At 39.3% G+C, this 21449-nt stretch overlaps 1 protein-coding gene and 1 long non-coding RNA gene across 2 annotated transcripts; one reads left to right on the top strand and one right to left on the bottom strand.

Moving 5' to 3' along the window:
* Window positions 1-1422: 1422 nt before the first annotated feature.
* Window positions 1423-21017, top strand: recql5 (RecQ helicase-like 5). The gene is made up of 19 exons (XM_079456110.1): window positions 1423-1607; window positions 1753-1874; window positions 3326-3841; window positions 4867-4963; window positions 5055-5166; window positions 5724-5886; window positions 7505-7587; window positions 13464-13685; window positions 13781-13877; window positions 15758-15791; window positions 15871-15929; window positions 16644-16711; window positions 17456-17549; window positions 17657-17800; window positions 17975-18489; window positions 18597-18633; window positions 18805-19005; window positions 20278-20350; window positions 20435-21017. Exons 1-19 carry the CDS (start codon window positions 1514-1516, stop codon window positions 20533-20535), a joined length of 2832 nt encoding a protein of 943 aa, XP_079312236.1. The 5' UTR covers window positions 1423-1513; the 3' UTR covers window positions 20536-21017.
* LOC306893936 lies at window positions 7395-11603 on the bottom strand. Its single transcript, XR_013786648.1, has 3 exons — window positions 11381-11603; window positions 9229-9385; window positions 7395-8404 (listed from the first exon to the last, which is right to left on the bottom strand). It is a non-coding gene; the product is annotated as an uncharacterized lncRNA (long non-coding RNA).
* Window positions 21018-21449: the final 432 nt, after the last annotated feature.

Raw genomic sequence — 21449 nt, forward strand, 5'->3', positions numbered from 1 at the left:
ACGTCCGCCTTGCTCTGACCTCATGCTGACGTGTGCCCAAAAACTCTCGCGACAGCGAGGCGGCTGTGTCGGATTGAGCAGTCGAGCGCAGTTGCTCTCCACCGACTGCGCTACTCAAAAGCATGATGGGAAACGACTGACTGACGACACAGCTTCGTGCTCATTGGCTGATAATGTCAGCTGATATTTTTTTCCCCTTAATTCTAAGAAGTCCATTACCTATAGCCTAATACGATTTACTTTTTCTATAGTACTTAGTAATTAGGACATGTTTTATTTTTATTTTCTTGGTTTGAAGTGAAGTCCTGTTTGTTTTTTATTTTCTCTTTATTGAGAGATGTGTATTCTCTTTATACATTGACATTTTTGTACAACATTATTCCATTAAATAAATGAGTCAATCCATCAATACATGCATACATCTAATGTGACTGTTTTACAATTAGGCCTCATGTTTGTGTTTTTATCTGATATCTTTATTTGGATATGTCTGATTCCAGGAGTGCAATAAACAAAACCCACACATGCTCATTTCTTAATTTAGAATGTGTTGTTGTTTCATATTATTTTTTAAGAATAATTTGCAGCACACACTTTTCCTAATCATTAAACATGAATTGAAACTTACATTAAGGTGACAAACAATTGTGTAATATATTTATATGGAATATTTGTCGTGTAAAAAAGGGATAGTTCACCCAAATAACTTTAATAATAATAAAAACTATTTTCTTTGGTGCTGAATTATCTGCAGTCAGGACTGTTTATTTTTGACTCGACATTAATTTCATTAGATGCAAGTTGCAATAACACTCTAGATCAGATTTATATCCCTACCATTTACTGAATAAGCCATTTTAAGTAATGAGCACTGTTCACCTTCGGTGATTCTCCTCATCATAACCATCTTCGTGTAAAAACAGTGGTATTTCAACTGCATCAACTTCGTCCGCGATAAAGAACGCGAACGCGATCTCTTCCATTGTTGACGTTTGCAGTCCACAACACAGCGAGATTCAGGAAGTGTCCGGCTTGCCTGCACTTTTTTTCACTCCTCCCCTCACTGGACACGTCTACTCTCGCCTATATTTCAGGCGAGGCAAGGCGCATCTCAAACAAGCCTAATGCTGCGCCGCAAAATCCGACAGACTCATGACATCTAAGTACCGCGAGAGCGATTTGAAAGCAGCATTTTTTATGGTTTGTTGAATCGCTCTCGCGGTACTTTGATGTCATCCGCCCGTCGGATATTGCGGCGCCGCATCAAGTCGAGCACGCCTAATCTTTTTTCTTTTCTTTTTCATATGCTTCAGAAACACATGTGCAATAAGACATTTCAAATTTAAATAAGACGTTCAAAGGAAAACAGCACATAAAAGTATGTTAAGAATAACATAAACACGAGTAGGAACAAGTAACAAAGGGCGCAGCATATGTGCGTCACATGGTTCAGCGCCTGACGTCATGCGTGTGCGTCTCAGTCCTGAAAGAAAGTTGAGCGAATGTTGTTATTATGAGTGACATTCATCGAGCTTTAAAACAACACTTCGGCTTTGACAAGTTTCGATCTCAACAGCAGGAGGATGTTGTTAAAGCAGTGGTTAAAGGTGAGAAGAGCACAGCTGCGGTGGATTATTATGGGATAGATCTCAGAAATGAGCAGTGCTAGTTGAACTGTTGCTGGTAACGCTAATAGAAACGTGTTGACTTCTGTACAGAGGCCTGTTGTTAGTGTGTTTATTGTGGTCACAGGTGACAGGGATGTGTTTGTGTGCATGCCAACGGGAGCAGGGAAGTCTCTGTGTTATCAGCTCCCTGCACTGCTGGCCAAAGGCATCACTTTGGTCATTTCTCCTCTTATTGCACTCATCCAGGTAAGTGACACCTGCCATCCGAAAACCCTTTGATACATTTCAGGAGCAGTTTACTCAAAAATGAAAATTCACCCTCATGTTGTCAATATTATTAAAATTATTGTGTTGAACACAAATTGCATACAAGCAAGGCATATGATGCTAACAAGCTTCGTGAAAAAATCCAAGAAGTATCGAGTAATGTAATTCTACAGCAGCTTGAACTCAATGTTTACTGGTAGTTAAGATGCAGTAATGCATAAGTTGCCGACATGTAATAAAGCTTTTACCACCACCATCCATCCACCCATCCACCCATCCATCCATCCATCCATCCATCCATCCATCCATCCATCCACCTACCGACACCTACCTAGCTATCATCGCTATGAGTCTTAAAAGAATAGTTCACCCAAAAATGTCAATTCTGTCATCATTTACTTGCCCTCATGTTGTTGTCTACAGATATTTGTAAGAATGTCGGTAACCAAACAGATCTCATCCTAGGGCTGTGCAATTTACGAACATCAATCCTAATCGTCAATTTTGGCCTTCAACAATTAAAAAACAAAATAATCGAGGTAAAACAATTATTTTGCCGCATTCCATTTAGCACGGATCCTCTCTTGTGGTATAAATCCACAGCGCGCCACTTTTCTTTGCAGTTGTTCAGTTGTGCTATTTCTGAACATGTATTTTTCAGTTGAATTCACAGTTTAAAAGCCAAGTTTGAAAAATGTTCTATGTTGTTTTAAAGGTTAACCAGTAATCGTGTTAAATAATCGGGATCTCAATATTTGGCAAAATAATCGGGATTATGATTTTTGTCACAATCGAGCAGCCCCATTGACTCCCATAGTATTTATTTTCCCTACTATGGCGGTTAATGGAGGGATGAGATCTGTTTGGTTTTTGACCTTCCTTCAAAATATTGACCTTCTTTCAAATAATGTGTCGTGTTCAAGCAGAACAAATACATTTATAAAGGAAACCACCCGAGGGGGAGTCAATGATGACAGAATTTTCATTTTTGAGAGAACTATCCCTTTAACACCATGTATTCCTCATTTTCAGTTCTTTATCTTATTTCTTAAATATTTTCATTTTGTGTCTATTGTTAAGATGCTTTGCAATAAATGTATTTAAAATTCTGATGTATTTCTTGCATCTGATTTGCGGTAACTTCAGTTGACATGTGTGAATCAATGACAGTTGCCATCAACGATGTCATATCTGGCAAACACAAGATATGACACTTATAGCTCTAAATATTAACAAGGTCCAGTTATTTGTCATGGTTGGGGACAACAAATTAATAAGATGTACATCAGACAAAATAGCTGAAATAAAATAAGCATTATAGTCAGTAATTACTCCAAAGTAAATAGCTAATTAATTGATTTTGGAGCTTTTTTATGTTTTTGGATTTAATTTAGCAGTTTTAATCTTCATACTCTTCGTTTCTGCTGTAGGATCAAGTGGATCACCTCAAAGCTCTGGACATTCCGGCACGTTCCATCAACTCCAAACTTTCATTAACCGAGCGTCGTCAGATCCTGGCAGATCTGGAGAGCGACAATCCTTGTCTCAAACTGCTTTACATCACACCGGAGATGGTGGCCTCTCCGTCCTTCCAGCCCTGCTTGAGTTCGCTGTGTTCTCGAGGTCTTCTGGCGTATCTCGCTGTGGATGAAGCTCACTGCGTCTCTCAGTGGGGTCATGACTTCAGGCCGGACTATCTGAAGCTGGGTAACCTCCGCTCTCGTCTGCAGGGCGTTTCTTGCGTGGCGTTAACCGCCACGGCGCCTACGAAAGTGCAGGAGGACATCGGGCACTCGCTGAAGCTTCGATCACCGCTTGTCTTTTCCACGCCTGTTTTCCGCAAAAACTTGAAATATGATGTGATCTTCCGGGATCTGTTGCCAGAGCCTTATGTCCACTTGCTTGCATTTGCTAAAGAAGCATTGGGTGGAAATACAGCTGAAAAGGTCAGGCGCTTGTGTTTCTGTAATCTTTACCGGGCGGCATGTTGTTCTACTGTAACGTCCTGATTGGTACGTTGTCACAGCGTTGCAGTTACTTACTGACGACGTCACAGTTTCGTTGTGGCAACAAATCCTGAATTTTACTTTTCCGGTTGTCACAACGTAAACTACGACAGTTTGGTCATCAGGTTATGTTGCAGTTGCATAATGATCACATAATGTGGTTAGCTGAGAGGGCTCATGATCAGATAGTATCACAATGTGTGAAACAAATTGAAAAAAATTAAACTGAATTTCAAATAACAGATTTATTTTGGAAAATGTTTTTGTTGTACATACAACATATAGATATATAGTTATCGAATTTACTTAGTTTAATTGAACCTTCTGAATATAAATAAATAAAAATGATATGGCTGTCACTGAAAAAGAACTGTAAAATTTGAATTAATAAAGTTGTAATGCGGTAAAACAAGAAAACATTAAAAAAGGAATCAGAATAGCTCTACAATATTTGTATTGTAGAGCTACCCGTGCTGTTCTCCATATACATGCTGCCCCTCGGAAACAATATTAGAAAACATGGAATAACTATATATCTCATCAAGACCAGATGATTCCAGATGACTTTTGATAACACCTAGAATAACTAAATCCACCAAAGGAGGTCGAGCTTTCTCATACGTAGCACCTAAACTCTGGAATAGCCTTCCTGATATTATTCGAGGATCAGACACACTCGTCCAATTTAAATCTAGATTAAAGACACATCTTTTCAGGCAAGCATTCACTATGCAAAATATGCTAAATAAACCACCTGGAGACTGCTGATATTAGATATTATTTACTAGAATAATTTAGCTTGTTTTATAAACACCATGCACTGTGTTTGATCTTTTTTTGGTTTTCAGTTTTTCTTATTTTCTCTCGTAAAGCTGCTTTGGAACAATGCACATTGTGAAAAGAGCTGTATAAATAAAATTGAATTGAAAAGATTTTGCAATATTATTGACCATGTTTGGTTTCAGGGATGTGGGATTGTTTACTGTCGAACTCGAGATGGCTGCGAGGAGGTGGCGCATAAACTGACTAAATTAGGAATAGCTGCCAAGCCCTACCATGCAGGTAAACCTGTCCGTCCCTCTCTCCGAAGTTTCCAGTAGTTACTTTCTTACGTTTACATGTGAATTGTGTATTTGGTTTGGTATCTCTGTAGGGCTGAAGGCGGCTGATCGCACAGAGAGTCAGGCTGACTGGATGGCTGATAAAGTGCCTGTTATCGTTGCCACCATTAGTTTTGGTATGGGTGTGGACAAGGCCAATGTCAGGTGAGTCTACCTGTACTACTGGAGTTTTTGACCTCTTTAGCCTTATTAGATTCTACAGTGGAGAGATGGCGTTATTGTGCATTATGTCACTTGGCAATCGATGCCGACTGAAAATATATTTTAAGATTTGTTATTCTCTGTTAAAGGGATACTCTACCCAAAAGATGTTCCAAACTTGTAAAAATGTCTTTGTTCTTTTGAATGCAAAGACATATATTTTAAAAGAATGATGTTGGTAACCAAACAACACTGGCCCCCATTGACCACTGAGGCAAAATTCTCAAAAACTCTCTTTTTATGTTTGACCGAAGAAAGAGTTATATACAGGTTTAAGAGATTCGGTCATAAACAGCTTGTTGGTTTTGAATCTTGAGAAAGTGAATGACTCACTCGCTCATATTAAAACAAACTCACTTGTTGCCACCTACTGGTGTAATGGTAACCTGCATAACCCAAGGATGGAATCCAAATGAATGTTTTTGTGAATTCAAAAGAATCACATCACTGACAAAACTAAATATCTATTAGCAAATATCGTAAACAAGTTCTGTTTTCAGGTTTGTAGTTCACTGGAATGTGGCGAAGTCTTTGGCGAGTTACTATCAGGAGTCAGGACGAGCGGGTCGGGATGGTCTGCCGTCCTCCTGCAGGATATACTACTCACCCAAAGACAGAGACCAGCTCAACTTCCTCATCCGGAAAGAGATCGCACGCAAGCAGGTTATGATCCACATTTATTCACTAGTTAGAGAGAGCGGCATCGCATCGAGTTACTGTATTACCCAGGGACTCAAAGTTTACTGCCGGTTGCATGAATATGTGTGGAACAGTCCAATCTTTTTTATAATGTACAATAAACATCTCACAAAAAAACTAAATGTATCAAAAGCCTACACAAAAAATGACCTCTGACTTCAGACATAAAATGAGGCTTTTTGTTTCAATGCCATGACCAGCAGACATCATAATATCTGAAAAAACTGAAATATCACATGGTCCTAAGTATTCAGACCCTTTGCTGTGACGCTCATATATTTAACTCAGGTGCTGTCCATTTCTTCTGATCATCCTTAAGATGGTTCTACACCTTCATTTGAGTCCAGCTGTGTTTGATTATGAAAGACACACACCTGTCTATATAAGACCTTACAGCTCACTGTGCATGTCAGAGCACATGAGAATCATGAGAAACTGCCTGAAGAGCTCAGAGAGAGAATTGTGGCAAGGCACAGGTTACAAAAACATTTCTGCTGCACTTAAGGTTCCTAAGAGCACCGTGGCCTCCATAATCCTTAAATGGAAGACGTTTGGGACGACCAGAACCCTTCCTAGAGCTGGCCGTCCGGCCAAACTGAGCTATCGGGGGAGAAGAGCCTTGGTGAGGGAGGTAAAGAAGAACCCAAAGATCACTGTGGCTGAGCTCCAGAGATGCAGTCGGGAGATGGGAGAAAGTTGTAGAAAGCCAACCATCACTGCAGCCCTCCACCAGTCGGGACTTTATGGCAGAGTGGCCCGATGAAAGCCTCTCCTAAGTTTGCCTCTGCATGGAGTTTGCTAAAAAAAACACCTGAAGGACTCTAAGATGGTGAGAAATAAGATTCTCTGGTCTGATGAGACCAAGATAGAACTTTTAGCCGAAGGTTCAACTTCCAACAAGACAAAGACCCTAAGCACACAGCTAAAATAACAAAGGAGTGGCTTCACAACAACTCCGTGACTGTTTTTGAATGGCCCAGCCAGAGCCCTGACTTAAACCCAATTGAGGATCTCTGGAGAGACCTGAAAATGGCTGTCCACCAACGTTTCCCATCCAACCTGACAGAACTGGAGAGGATCTGTAAGGAGGAATGGCAGAGGATCCTCAAATCCAGGTGTGAAAAACTTGTTGCATCTTTCCCAAAAAGACTCATGGCTGTATTAGATCAAAAGGGTGCTTCTACTAAATACTGAGCAAAAGGGTCTGAATACTTAGGACCATGTGATATTTCAGTTTTTCTTTTTTAATAAATCTGCAAAAATGTCAACAATTCTGTGTTTTTCTGTCAATATGGGGTGCTGTGTGTACATTAATGAGAAAAAATGATTTTAGCAAATGGCTGCAATATAACAAAGACTGAAAAATTTAAGGGGGTCTGAATAGTTTTCGTACCCACTGTATGTACACTTCAAGCACAGTAAACTACAAAGCCAGAGATGATCTAAATATAACAATTAAAATTCACACAGGTGATGATTAAAGACAATATTTATTTTCCTCTCATTGGGACATGTCATAGAGTTTGAAAAAAAGTTCTTCTTACGCTAGTAAATGTCCTTAATATTTGTAAACCGTTGGCAGGAGAAGCGAGGATCAGAGAAAGAACAGGACAAGGCACCCATCCAGGACTTTGATGCTATGGTGGCTTTTTGTGAACAAGAAGGGTGAGTTCACGCACGCAAGCTAAACTTTCAATTCTGGATATACAGACTAATGAAAATGTATCACATGTTAGCCTGAAATACAAACAAAAACTGCAACAAATACATTTACCTTTAAAAAGAATAAATGACGCTGTCAGTCCAAAATGGGCTTTACGTGTTTTATTCGAAATGTTTCTTTAACAAATTATGAGATTCCAAAACGTTTAACGTTATATTGATTATAAGGTGCATGTTTTGCATAATTGCATCTCATTCCCCCGCACGCATGTTTATATTTTTCTGTTTTCATCAGTGTCTCTCATACAAATACTCACTTAATGTTTAATACTGGTGTCAAGGCAATGCTTTTACAATTATCTGGAATAACAGATGTAGCTTGTGACTGCAGTTTTCAGAGCAGACACCAGGGGGCAGCTTAAGCCCTGTTCTCATTTTGGTTTACCTCCGACATGCTGTATTCCCCCATTGAGAAAGGTTTAATATATAGTACATTTGTGCTATTCATAATAATAATGTAATGGACAGCATACTCAGAAAAAGATTTCTCCCTCAGATGTTTGATAAGCTCTTCTGATTTGAAACACCACTTGTACAGTTTGGCAGTGTGTACTGTACACCATCTTTCCTGGGACTTATCACTGTAATGTGTGATATCACAGTGGTCACAAGCCATCTAAAACTGATCTTTATTTCGGCCCGTGTGGTCTGTTCTTGCTTGTCTCATCTCCTCAGACGGCACTCACTTTGTTTCTGGTGCTTTGACAGCAGCCACAGCGGCCGTAAACACATCCGGTCACAAACAGAGCTATGAACATCACTGCAGGATGAAGAAGACATGGAGTTAGTCACTGTCGTGAAACTGTGATCGATCTAAACTGGGTAGACAGTTTGCTGCATTCAATGACTTGTTTTATACAACTTTAAAGGGATAGTTCACTTAAAAATTTAAGTTCAGTTTAAGTTTTCATTCCAAACCTGTATTACTTTCTTTCTTCGGCACAAGACAAAAGTAGATATTTTGAAGAATGTTCATTACACAACAACATTGGACCCCATTGACTTTCCTTATCTGATCAAAACTTCATTTGAAGAAGAAAGAGTCACATTCAGGTTTGTAACAACATGAGGGTGGATACATGATGACTGAGGTCTTCAGGGAGGATCAGGGTAAGAACCGGGTCGGGTCAGGTCCAGCCAGGGTCGGGTCTAGCTTTTAAATAATATTTGTGTCTGCGTCAGATAATAAATATATGATTTTTCTCGGTTCTGGACGGTCCGGGTCCAACTTTAAAATACTTTAACGGGTCCGGGAAATTCACGTACACATTTTTGCACCTGTGAAGACCTCTATTTTTGGGTGAACTATCCCTTTAAGGCAGCATCTTGAGCATGACTTTACAAGAAGTCAATCCCATAATTCAGTGTTTTGAACTCTGCTGTTAAAGTCAGCCTTTTCTGTTCTAGCCCCGTACCTTTGCTAAAATAGAAAGCTAAATGTGGATCTGTACGCCCTTTAATCACAGTCAGAGCCTGTCGTAACCTCACCGCCTCCTGTTCAGATACACCCTCCTCCAAAATTACACTGGTCACAGTGCATGCGTGTAATGATAGTGTTGTGTTAGAATGAAAGGGTGTGCTCACAGAAGAAGAGAATGATGATCAGAAACGCTGCCTGCACGAGCGGGTGGTCTTGAGGAAGACCCTGCAGTTTGCTCCAGATGCTGTTGAGGGTTTTCATTATTTCATCCGAAGCGCTCATTTTGACTGCAGATCAGCAGCACAGCCAATAACTGTCAGACTGTGAACGCAAGAGAAAAAAACGAATGTCACTGGGATGAAAACAGATCATACTTAATATTTTATGAGGGTCAAAGATGTTAAGATGTCCCCATCAAAAGAAATGTACAAAAGTGATTTTATGGAGAACAAAAGTCAACATTTTGTTGAAATAATGTTACATTGTCATTCAGTGTAACACAATACGTATGTGCAAATTCAAACAACATGCTTATTCTGACTGGTACATATCAACATATGTAGAAGAGTGAGTGAGCTTATTACATTTAATGAGTAAAAAAACATTATAGACAAATGGGCAAAACTTAGGATAGTGGCAAATTTAAACAAATGCAAAATTACAACAAATGAGTATAAAACAGAACCTGCTAGTTATTCATCATATCATAAAGATGTTCCTCAGGGAGGGGAGGGGTGAGCTTGTGTTTCTACAGGAGGAAAGAGTTTGGGTGTAACACAGAGCTACAGACATTAACCGTGCTGCTAAAAGAAGCTTTCCGCACCTTCTCAAATCCTGTTTTAAAGCTATTTTCACAGATATTCACAGGTTTTGTCTTGTTGAAGCAAACAGCACAGTTGGGAGTTTCCGTCTGTTCTGTTATGAAATCATAAGACAACACAATTCTGTTTACTGTTATAAAACAGCCTGAGATGGAGACATAATACAATGTACACCTGTCTCAAAGCAGAACGTTTTATTGCTCACAAGATAACATAAATGAGAACTCTGTCAAATCTGCTGAACTATGAAAGATACATGAAGAGTATGGAGGTGTCAAATGATCTGCATTTGGGTAACTTTGTTTGAGTACATATGAAGAGTTTATTTCGGAGATTAGAAATAAAAGATTCTGGTCATTTTCACTTGGGGTCGAACACACTTTTGTTTCCAGCGGTTTAGACACGAATGGCTGTGTGTTAAGTTATTTTAAGGGGACAGCAAGCGTACTGTTATACAAGCTGTACACTCACTACTTAACAATGAAGAAATGACACTTTGCTACAATGTAGTCACATGAAAAGATATAATAAAATATTTACTCAAATGTGAGGGGTGTACTCACTTCTGTGAGATACTGGATGGAAGAACCATTTTTGGTTCCACAAAGAACCATTCTGTCAAACTCTTTTTAAAGATCCATCTCTTTCTTACTTTTCTGAAATCTAAAGAAGCTTTTTTTGCCATAAAGAAGCTTTTGTGAAACGGATGTTAAAGGTTCTTTATGGAACCAAAAAGTTCTTCTTTGGCACCGAAGATCCTTTCGAAGCACCTTTTTTTAAGAGTGTAGCACCTATCTTTCAAGGGACTAACCTTTGTCAAATGCTGTGTAGAACCACAAGAGGTGGTTCTTCGGGTTGTAAAAAGAAACTTTAAGGAACTGTACAGGGGTTTAGAAGATCCTTTGTATGGCAGGGGTGAAATATAGCACCTTAACCGCCTCAAAGAGCCGCCGTAGAACCCATTTATTTAGGCTGTTCTTCAGAGCTTTCTTTCAAATGGCTTTGTTGTTTTGTTACTTAAAGTGATACTTTGTCATCATTTTACTCTCCTTCCAGTTGTTCCAAATCTGTATAAATGTCTTTGTTCTGATGAACACAGAGAAAGATGTTTGGAAGAATGATTATAACCAGACAGATCTTGACTCCCATTGACTCCCATAGTAGGAAAAACTACAATGGTTGTCTAAAGTGCCCCAGAACTGTTTGCTGTCCTACATTCTTCAAAATGTCTAATGTGCTCAATAGAACAAAAATTGGGAGTCAATGGGGGTCAAGATCTTTCTGGTTATAAATATTCTTCCAAATAGATTTCTCGGTGTTCATCAGAACAAAGACATTTATATAGATTTGAAACAACTGGACAGAGAGTCAATGATGACGTTTCCCTTTAATACAGTACTAGTCAAACTTGTGTGTCAGTTTCTACAAGCACAAACAAATATTAAAAGTTACAAAAATCCGTAATATACACACACACACACTCACACATACATACCTACAGATATTTCCCAGAGTTCCAGTGGTTTCCAGATCGCCTGTAACACTCCCCATATGTCCACTTTCTGTCGTCCGCACAGTGCGAGTGTTTCCAGTCATGCAGTTGTTGTTAAAGTGTGTAAATTTCTCTCAGTTTATGGTTTGCAGGAGGTTACAGTTTTCCTGTGTCACAAGTCTTTAGGAATGAGCTGTGGAGCTTCTCCAGCACGTCAACGTCTGTCAGGGGGATCCTCTCGATCTATGTTTACCTCCCTCCCTCCACCCCTCACCCTCCCTTAGTCTCCATTTGGCTCAGTCTTTTCTCCTCCCCTCTCATCACCGTGGAAACGGGTTCTCTTTTCCTTCCTCGAAAAAGTTTAGCAGTTCTTTTTTTCTGTTGCTGTGACTTGAGTTTTTCAGGTTGGAGGAAAGTGTTGGCTCTAAAAATGAGCACACATGTTTTTAACATTATTAGGGTATTGTTAGACCTCGAGGGGAATCTCAACATTAAAATCTTGTCAATCCAGTGGAAACTCTTTAATTCAAAAGGGCACAAGATCAACTGAACGCAACATTTGCAAAGCCGTCAGACAGGAAATTTCCACGTGTGAACATGAGGTTTAACGCCATCGCATCTCTCTGTGTTTGTTTATGAGGAAGTTTTACACATGTGTTGAGTTTATGTTGTGTGTTCTGGTGACACTCTTGGGCAGTGGCGTCGGCACGGAGAGTCTTTGTGTGTGAGATCATAGAAACATGTTTGTTCTCTCTCTCTCTCTTTCTCGGTCGTGTAGCAGTTGTTTCAGACACTCAGATGGAACCTGAGACACAGTGAGAAATCACACGTATCTGGGGTTGATTTTTCTCTGGTATTGTGTGTATCCACAGCCTTGAAATGCCCTCTTTCCTTCATTACAGCAACAGTACCCCTAAATATTCAGACATTGTTTTTTACTCACCCTCATGTTTGTCCAAAACTTGCATGACGGTTTTGTATGAAACACAGAAGGTCATTATATGGGACGTTCAGAGTCCAGATCAGTTTTTCGTGTCTAAATACGACTCGAGATACTTCAGACAGTATTTTGTGTAACAGACTAAAATTGAAGTCACCCTTCCGTGAAAATCGACCACAGCGCACTCACATCCTTATTTAAATATACATTTAGAGGTGGTTTTTCGGACAGGGATTAGACTAGTCCTAGGCTAAAAAAGGTCTTTCTTGTAGCTCAGTGGTTTGATCATGGCGCTAGCAACACCAAGGTTATGGGGTCGATCCCAGGGGATTGCACATGCTCGGATACAAATGTATAGTATCATGCAATGTAAGGCGCTTTGGATAAAAGCGTCTGCCAAATGCATAAATGTAAAATAAATGCTAGAGCTGTCCAAGCCAAAAACAACTAGCACTGACATATCTGAAAATACATCGATGCTTTTGTGTTGTCTCAAAAGGCACACAACTAATGTGTTGAGTAAGGCATGTTTGGTAAAACTACTTACATTTTCTGATTAAACTAAGGCCTAGTCCTGATTTAAGATAATCCTTGTCTGGAAAATCACCCCATAGAGATTTTAGGCTTGTTAAAGTGATAGTTCACCCTAAAATGAAAAGAATTCTCTTATTTACTCGCACTCAGATTGTTCCAAACCTGTTTACATTTCTTTGTTTTGCTTCACACACAGGGGGATATTTGGAAGAATGTCAATACTAGTCTATAGACGGTTTCATCTCAACAACTTAAACAAACATTACTGCGCATGCTAAACTTGCCTCTCCAATATTCTATATTTAGACTGTGATACCAAGCTCAACCACTAGGTCAATGTACATACGGTTTGTTTAAATGCGACCGAACTACAGGACCCATTCAACAAATTGTTTATTTAATCAAATGTACATACAACTAAATAAATTGAATACAATGAATATATGTTAAAATTATAATATACATTAACATTAACATAAATTACGATGATGCATTTAAAGATTGCCTAACAATATTAGCATCTGTACTAACAGACGGCAATGTCATGTTTATTATAAACTTGCACTCTGCAGTATTTTGGTGACACTTTTATTGCTTTATTCTTATTTCCAGGTGCAGACACGCCACCATCTCCCAGTTTTTTGGCGATCAGAAACCCAACTGTGACGGTGCGTGCGACTTCTGTCAGAACCCCAAACTGGTCCGCGCTCAGCTGGAAAGAGCATCAGCCCTCAGCACCAGAACCGGGCCGGCCCAGAGCACTGAGCCCAGGGGTCCGTTCGGCTTTGATCCTGAACTCTACGCTGGAGGCAGAAAGGGTTATGGGTTTGAGAGGTCGGTTGACCTGTTACTAAAGAAACTTTATGAGGCAGAGTGGATATTCTGTGGTGACTAAGACTTTCTCTCTCTCTTCTCTCTGTGTGTGTTAGATGTGATGATGAATGGGGCGGCAGTGCTGAAGATGATTTAGATCAAAGAAAGAAAGACTTTGGAAATCTCTTTAAGAAGCAGATGAGCATGAGAAAGGTGAACACACATGTGCATGTTACATTTATCGCCTTAAAAAAAAATTAAACGTTTAAATTAAACTATTAAATAATATTGTTTCTTTTTTAATGTGAAGTTATTTTCAAATGAGCAACTTCCAACACTGGTCATTTATTCACAGAAACTACAGTGTTGTTGTAATATTGACATCCATTATTTATCAGAAATGAACTATTAGTAATAAAAAATGACATTTCATTGCTAAATGCACCTATAGTCACCTATACACAGTTCTGCTTATAAGTTTACATACCCATTACAGAAATGTTGGCATTTAAGAAAATAAAGACTTGAGGGTACTTGAACGAGTTTTTTTCACATAATAATAACTGAGTTTACAAAAATAACTTCAATAGTTTCCCCTTGATCCTTAATACCGTTTGACACTATCTGGACGATCAACCACTGTTTTTGTGATAGTTGTTCATGAGTCTTGTTTGATCTTTGTTTCAAACCAGTCAGAATTGTTTTTTTTTTTACGATTACCAAAATATCTGAGGTCGTGTGTAAATGTGATTAACACAACGTGAGGTGATATTTCTTTTTTTTAACGTGCGGAAATTAAGCGTTTAGTCGATCGTGATGAATTATTATAGCAACCTTTGTAAACGCGACAGCTTACTTCTTAGATCAGACGGCTTCGTGTTGTTTCCAGCTGGAACGTTATAGAACGCGACACGCACGTCTACCGGAAATCCTGTCACATTTAACCAATCAAAAGACGACTTTAAACGTGCTGAAGTGTTTGCAGAACAGTGTGCCATATGCATCAGACGTTCAGCCAACGGATGGTGGGCGTGACGTCTGAGACTATAGGTCTATGTTCACTTGAGCAGAGCTGTATGTTATTTATTGGTCTCTCTTGACCTAGACTAAACAAAACACGCTACTATAAAACATATTTTACATTTAGATATAATATATATTATCATGTGCTCTTAGTGTAATTTGCTTTTGTAAATGTTCACATTTAATTACAATCACAATAGTACAGTAATGCATTGCACATGCAACATCTAGACTATGATCCTCCTCACTGTGGGAGTCTGGGCCAGCACATTCCTCTCTCTCTCTCTCTCTCTCTCTCTCCATATGTTTTCCATCATAAAGCTGAAGAAACCGCTGCTGAACTGAAGGCAGTTTTGTGTGATCCAGCTTTAAAATGAACAACAAATCACAGTGCTGGTGTTAGTGTGATAAAGGTCTTCAAAGAATGAACTTGCTTTGCCTTTAAACAGCTTTCCTTTTCGGCTGAAATGTACAATTATGCATTTAGCGGATTCTATTATCCAAAATGCCAAGTTTATAGGAGTTTAAAGTTGATGTCTTTCTCCAAGGCATCACTAATACAATCGTTCATAGGTTAGGGACTGAAACATATCTCTAGTATTACAGTTAAGTGTGTAACCCATTCGTTTGTGTTTAGGGAGGGACCTGAGACATATCGAGAACACATGAAGCCAGAACATCGTTGATTTTGGACCCATTATTTTGGCTTAAACAACCACCCAAACAAACCTCTTGCACCTTATCTTAGGACAATGTCTCATGGATAGTTCACCTAAAATGAAGATTCTTTCATCATTTATTCATCCTCATGTCATTTTATACCTAGACTTTATATTCAACACATATCAAACATTGATTGCCAAAATACAATGGACCCCGTTGACTTTCATTGTATGAACACAAAACCACTAAGACTGATTTTTTATTGAGAAAGGTCAAACGGGTTTTGAACGACATGAGTGTGACTAAATGATGACTGCATTTCTATTTGTGTGAGCTAACCCTGTGTTGTCTCTCTTATGTCCCTCATGCGTGATGTGTTGACTTTTTCTTTGTTGTATTATTTTCAGGGTTCAGATGCAAGAGAGACGTTTGTTCCGCCAGGTGAGCTGCCGCAGGCATTAAATGTTGTATTTGCGAGCCGTCTTGAGTTTTGTTCATTGTGTCGGATCTGTTTTGTCAGATGCCGATTGTCCGCTGAAGGAAGCCAGCAGTCAGAAGATCCCCAGACTCACGGTGAAGGTAACAAACAGCGCGTGAGAATAATACTGGAGGATTTCATGTGCACAGAGAATGTCATGTAGTGACATTCATCCTTTTGGGAAAATCAATACGCGTAACCGGACGAACACAGACGGAACATTTTGATTTTGAAGCACTTGTTGTAGTCCAAGTAACTTACTTCAAACAGGTTGTGATTTATTAACGCAAAATAAAAGCTGTACTGGAGCAGATCAAGCACCAGACTTTCTAAAATGACTCATTCCAAGCACCATACTTTACCCTGTTGCAAGTCACACGCATACCACATTATACAAAAGTGTTATTTTGTGTTTTATTGATGTTTTCGTTCTGTAAATGTATTATTTTCTTTACTGATGTAACAGACAGATTCCAAGATGGAATAATATCATGCAAGTTGCCTATTCCAGCTCTTTGTGCGAGTTATGATCATGCAGTGATCAATGATAAATACGTCAAATTTGGACATACAATTAATTCTTTATTTCTGAAACATTTAAATTTATATCAGTTTTAAAAATATATTTATTTCCGATTTCAATTTTTTGTCGATTCACATACTGTACCACCTGGGGGCGCAATGAAGAGCCACGTCACTTTATGATTCACATGGATTTTCCCCCTATGGGCGCACACATGCACTGGAGTCTCGAACATCACGTGATAGATATATTTAAACTAAATTTGTGATCTGTTGAATTGTGTGTGTTTCAGAGCAGAGAACACTGTCTGTCTCTACTGCAGGAGTGTTTACACAGAAGGACAGCACAGAACACAGACAGGTAATGCAGAGATCAGGCCAGGTTTTCATTTTTTTAAGGGAGCCATCGGGGACCAGGATTAAGAGCCGCTGCTCGAATAGATTCATATTATTATTTAATGTGATGTTTCATTTATTTCAGTTTATATTTTATTCAACAGGGACAATGCACATGAACATTGTTGGAAATGCAGTAGAATTATCCAGTGTGGCACATAACAGATATATTTCTAAAACATGAATATTGATCACGTTTACTCACTTTTAGATGTTTAAAATCTGTATGAATGTTTTTGTTCTGATGACGGCAGAGAAAGATATTTGAAAGAATGCTTGCAAATCCTACCCTTTCTTTTTCCTGCTATGTTAGTCAGCCATGTCCCATATGTGAAAATTGTTAACATTTCTCCAAATACATTTTTGGGTGCAGTGTCCCTTTAATATCAAAAACATTGGTTGTACATGCATACAATATGTTATAGTGAATAAAAACTATTTAATAGACTAAACTTTTACATCAAATTTAAATGATGAAACAATGAAGGGGGGTAAAGCATAGGAGAGCGCTTCTTAAAGCATGATTATATATGCTTTATTTATGCGTAAGCAGCTGAAACCTACTTAGAATGAAAGAGATTTCACACTGTAAACTCCACAATACATGTCTTCATTTTTTATTATTCGCACTTCTTACTCCGTGAATTGACATATGGACAGGGTGTGTTGCGTCTCATCTCCCACTGATGCGTTTTTCTCTCTTCTGTAGCTCTGATGCACTTTATCAAGCCGTTGAAATCGAGCATGAGATCTTCAAAGCCTGTAAATCAGCAAACTTGTACAAAGCTGCTGTTCTCAAAAGAGTGAGTGTTGATCAGACATCTTCATCTTCTGCTACATCCCATCAGCGTCATGAATTGTTCAGGTTATCCTCGACGTGTAAATATGACATTCACATTCACGACTGCAGGTGTCAGAGATGAAGAAAGGCTTGACCTCAGACACCTCTGAAGAGAGACAGACAGAAGTGGAGGAAGAGTGCACACCTTCCTCTTCCTCATCTCAACCTGAAGCTAATCTACAGGGCTTCACTTCAGCCTCTCAGGTCTACTCGGTGAGTCCATCACAGCCTGTCAATACAGATACATGCACATACATTTGACAATAACATGCGTATGTTCAATTATATTGTGTTGATGGGAATTTTGATGAAATGTTTACTTTTTGCAAACAAAAACAAGCAATAAGAGCTGACCTTTTTTATCTCTGTCATTTCTATATTTTGTAGCTGAAGAGAAAGCGAGTAGGTGCAGGTTTCCGTGGCTCGTCCAGCCTGTTTCAAACAGCAGGAGATCTTCTGAAGAACACTCCGGAAGAGACTGCTTTCACAGACTCCGTTTGTGAGGAGGAGGAGACCGTAAGAAAATCAAAGATGAAAAGCAGCACTTTGTCTCCAGTCAAAGCCAAAAGTGACACGACTTCCTCCCTGAGCAGCCCAAGTAAAAAACTCAGTAAGAAACAGCAGAAACTGGCAGAAGCGGCCAAAGACACTCGCTGTATATCCCAGTATTTTGGGAAAAAGCAAGTAGACAGCAGTCCGATGAAAGGAAATGTGTCTTCAAACTCTGATGAAGCCACATCTCAAGATCAGCCACGTTCTTCATCTGATACTGACTTCATAACACTGAAGTCAGAGAGTGCTGCTGTTGTAGAGGTCCCGTCTGTGAAGGAGAGTCTTGAAGAACACATGCCCACGCCTGACGAGATGGACCCTGAGGTCTCCAAAGATCACGAGATGAAGGGGTAAGATGGAAAAAGATGCTTTCCCAAAGCACTTGGATGTCTATTTACTATAAAAGAAGTGGTTTGTGATGGTTCGCAATGTAATCTGTTGTGTTTTTTCCATACAGAGAAAAATTGGACGACAAACAAGTGCAGCCAAAACAAGTAACATTCACATTACTCTTATCTGGTCAGAAACTAGTTCTTAGAACTACAAAAGAATCATTTGTTTATTATAAATGGACCTTGTGGTAAGATGCATTGTAATGATTCCTTTAACATCACAAAAGCTGACTGTCACTATGTTAATCTTGCATCTTCTTTGACCAATCCCAGTCTCCTCCTACTAAACGCAGCCGTCAGCTAAAGGAAATGAAAAGGGTGACCTTTGACCCTGTGGTGCAGGAGTCACTGTTAAACACAACAAACGGACACGTCGCTGAGATTAAACAACCGCCTGTTACACTAAAGGAAGCTGCTGATATTGTGGTCAGATGCCTGGACCCTTTCTACAAAAAAGGAAAATTTGCAAATAAGGTGATTTAGGCAGTGAATCAAACATAGGTAGCAAGTCTGTTCTGAAAGAGAAAATAATAAAATGCATAATATTTAGCATAGACTATTTAAAGGTCCAGTGTGTCTTTTTTTTGGAGGATCTACTGACAGAAATGCAATATAATATACTCAACTATATGTTCAGAGGTGTATAAAGACCTCACATAATGAAGCGCTGTGTTTTTATTATCTTAGAAAGAGATTTCTATCTAAAACACTGCTGGTCCCTTGCATGGAAATCATCATGTTGTTTCTTCAGTAGTCCTAAACTACGGTGGCCGCTAGGTGTCACAGAGCTGCAAAGACGAAAACGCATGCTAAAACACCAGCAAATTCAGAAAGCATTGGTCGTCATTAGTTTGGCGACACATTCTTTTCCATTTTATTTTATTTATATAGCGCTTTTCACAATGTCCAAAGCAACTTTACAGGATAAAATAATAAAAACAGAAAAACACAGGAAAGGTAAAACACAGCACAGTGCATGGTGTTTATAGAACAAGCTCATTCTTGTAAATCATATCTAATAAAAGCAGTCTCTATGCGAGCAAGCAGAAACGCACGCAACAGAATGTTTAAGGTGGACTCCAAAAACGGATGCACCTGGCTGGGACGCCATTGTTGAACAATTTAAGTAAAAGTTAAAGGCTGTGCTTACGCTATATTAGCTTAATTCAAAGGGCTAAGGAAACATAAGGTAGGAATGTTAAAACAAACAAGCATTTAACGTGATAGACAACAAAGAGTACAGAAAAGTTCTAAAACCAGTGTTAACATGAGACGTTATGCTTATTGGGCTAAAGGTGGTAAGCTTTCCATCTAGTGTCATTGGTAAAACGATGCCCGTCCCAGCCAGGTGCATCCGTTTGTGAAGTTTCCCTCAAACAGCTCTGCGTGACGCCATCTTAGTCCCGTGTCAGCCTCCTCGGTGCTTTAAAAGGGGACTGAGTGAGCCGTTTCCCCAATTCACAACCTCACCACTAGTTGCCGCTAAATTTCACACACTGGACCTTTAAATTCTAGTAAAACAAAATGTTATGTTTGAGAGATGCTGTTTGACCACTCTATCAACATACAAGACCTCTAATAAATGATAAGTGAATTTAAATGTGTATATATAGAAAAAAATGCTTTCCATATCTTTTGTTGTTGAATGTGTTTAGCCCTCAGCTAAGCTTTACAGTGAAAGCCTATTATAAAGTGAAACCTATTGTGAAGAATCCAGTTTCTATAATCGCACATCATTTCCTCCAGGACTTGTTTAAATCGTTTGCCCGGTTCCTCTCCCACCTCCTCACTGAAGAAAAGAGTGCAAAACCAGGCCAAGGTGAGACTATCCTGAGGTGGTAATCTGACATCATAAATGACTCCGGAGCTGATTTGCCATTTCATGCATTTCTTTTCTCTCCAGTGAAGTCGGAAGCAAAGGACCTCATCAATGGTTTCTTCAGCGGGATAGAGCGCTGTGAGAGCGAGATGGACTGGAAGCACTTAAGAATAAACAACAGATGATAGAAATATCTCTGACGTGTCATTGTTGTGGCGAAGGGCTGCTGTGAATCTCAGTTGTATATCATGAGGGCTTATGCATATATTGCACATGAACCTGACGTGCTGATGAACGCTGCTGTTATTATTGAACGGGCTACAGACCACAGTAACTGTTATGGAGCATCATATGCACTAATGCACTCTGTAATGAAAACCGCAATAAAAGTGCAAACGTGCACTAATAGAAAATACCGTCGAGTTGTTTACAATGAATCATTTAGGAGAGAAGAAATGAAGCTTTTGTACATATGTTTGTGTTGCTTTTATTGTAGAAACTGACCTTTATGGTAGAAGGTCAGTTCATGGTTGCCTATATAGACTATTGTCAGTCTCCAAAAAGGCCTGTGACCGGTGTACCATTAAAAGAGTTGTTTACCAACAAATAAAACACTTATTTAGCCTCATGTCATTCATAACCTTCACCTTAAATGTCTGCTGCATTGCATTTATTTGTCATGTTGGTTATGTTGTTAGTTTCCGGCTGCACACAATCTTTCATGTCCGTCTTTATGAAAGCAGTTGCTATTATTATAACTCTCTGAAATAACATCCGGAACATGTAATTGCCTTCCCACGAGAAACCTGCTCGAAATAAACGTGTTCACACGCAGTGAAGCTCAATGCACGAAGATCAGGTTCCTGCACTACAATTCCCATCCGGACTAACGTAACGGGATTATTTGGGGGCGTTTGCAGCAGCGACCGTCCGGGTTTGGATATCAAAGTATCGCGAGAGCGATTCGGAATCACAGTTTCAACTTGCTCTCGCGGTACTTTGATGTCATAAACCGAATGGCCTGCGCAGCGCCGCGTGATATCTGAGGCGGTGCAGACGCGGGAGGAATTACATTCCTAGTATGACGAAGCCGTTTATC

The sequence above is a fragment of the Barbatula barbatula genome (assembly GCF_947034865.1).
Source record: "Barbatula barbatula genome assembly, chromosome: 5".
NCBI classification, from domain to species: domain Eukaryota; kingdom Metazoa; phylum Chordata; class Actinopteri; order Cypriniformes; family Nemacheilidae; genus Barbatula; species Barbatula barbatula.

Bases quoted from the DNA above. Each gene is read 5' to 3' on its own strand.
- recql5 (XM_079456110.1), top strand. From the start codon at position 1,514: ATGAGTGACATTCATCGAGCTTTAAAACAACACTTCGGCTTTGACAAG. The intron at 5,167-5,723 runs GTGAGTCTACCT...TTCTGTTTTCAG, and splicing joins GTGGACAAGGCCAATGTCAG to GTTTGTAGTTCACTGGAATG. The intron at 19,006-20,277 runs GTGATTTAGGCA...CATTTCCTCCAG, and splicing joins AAGGAAAATTTGCAAATAAG to GACTTGTTTAAATCGTTTGC.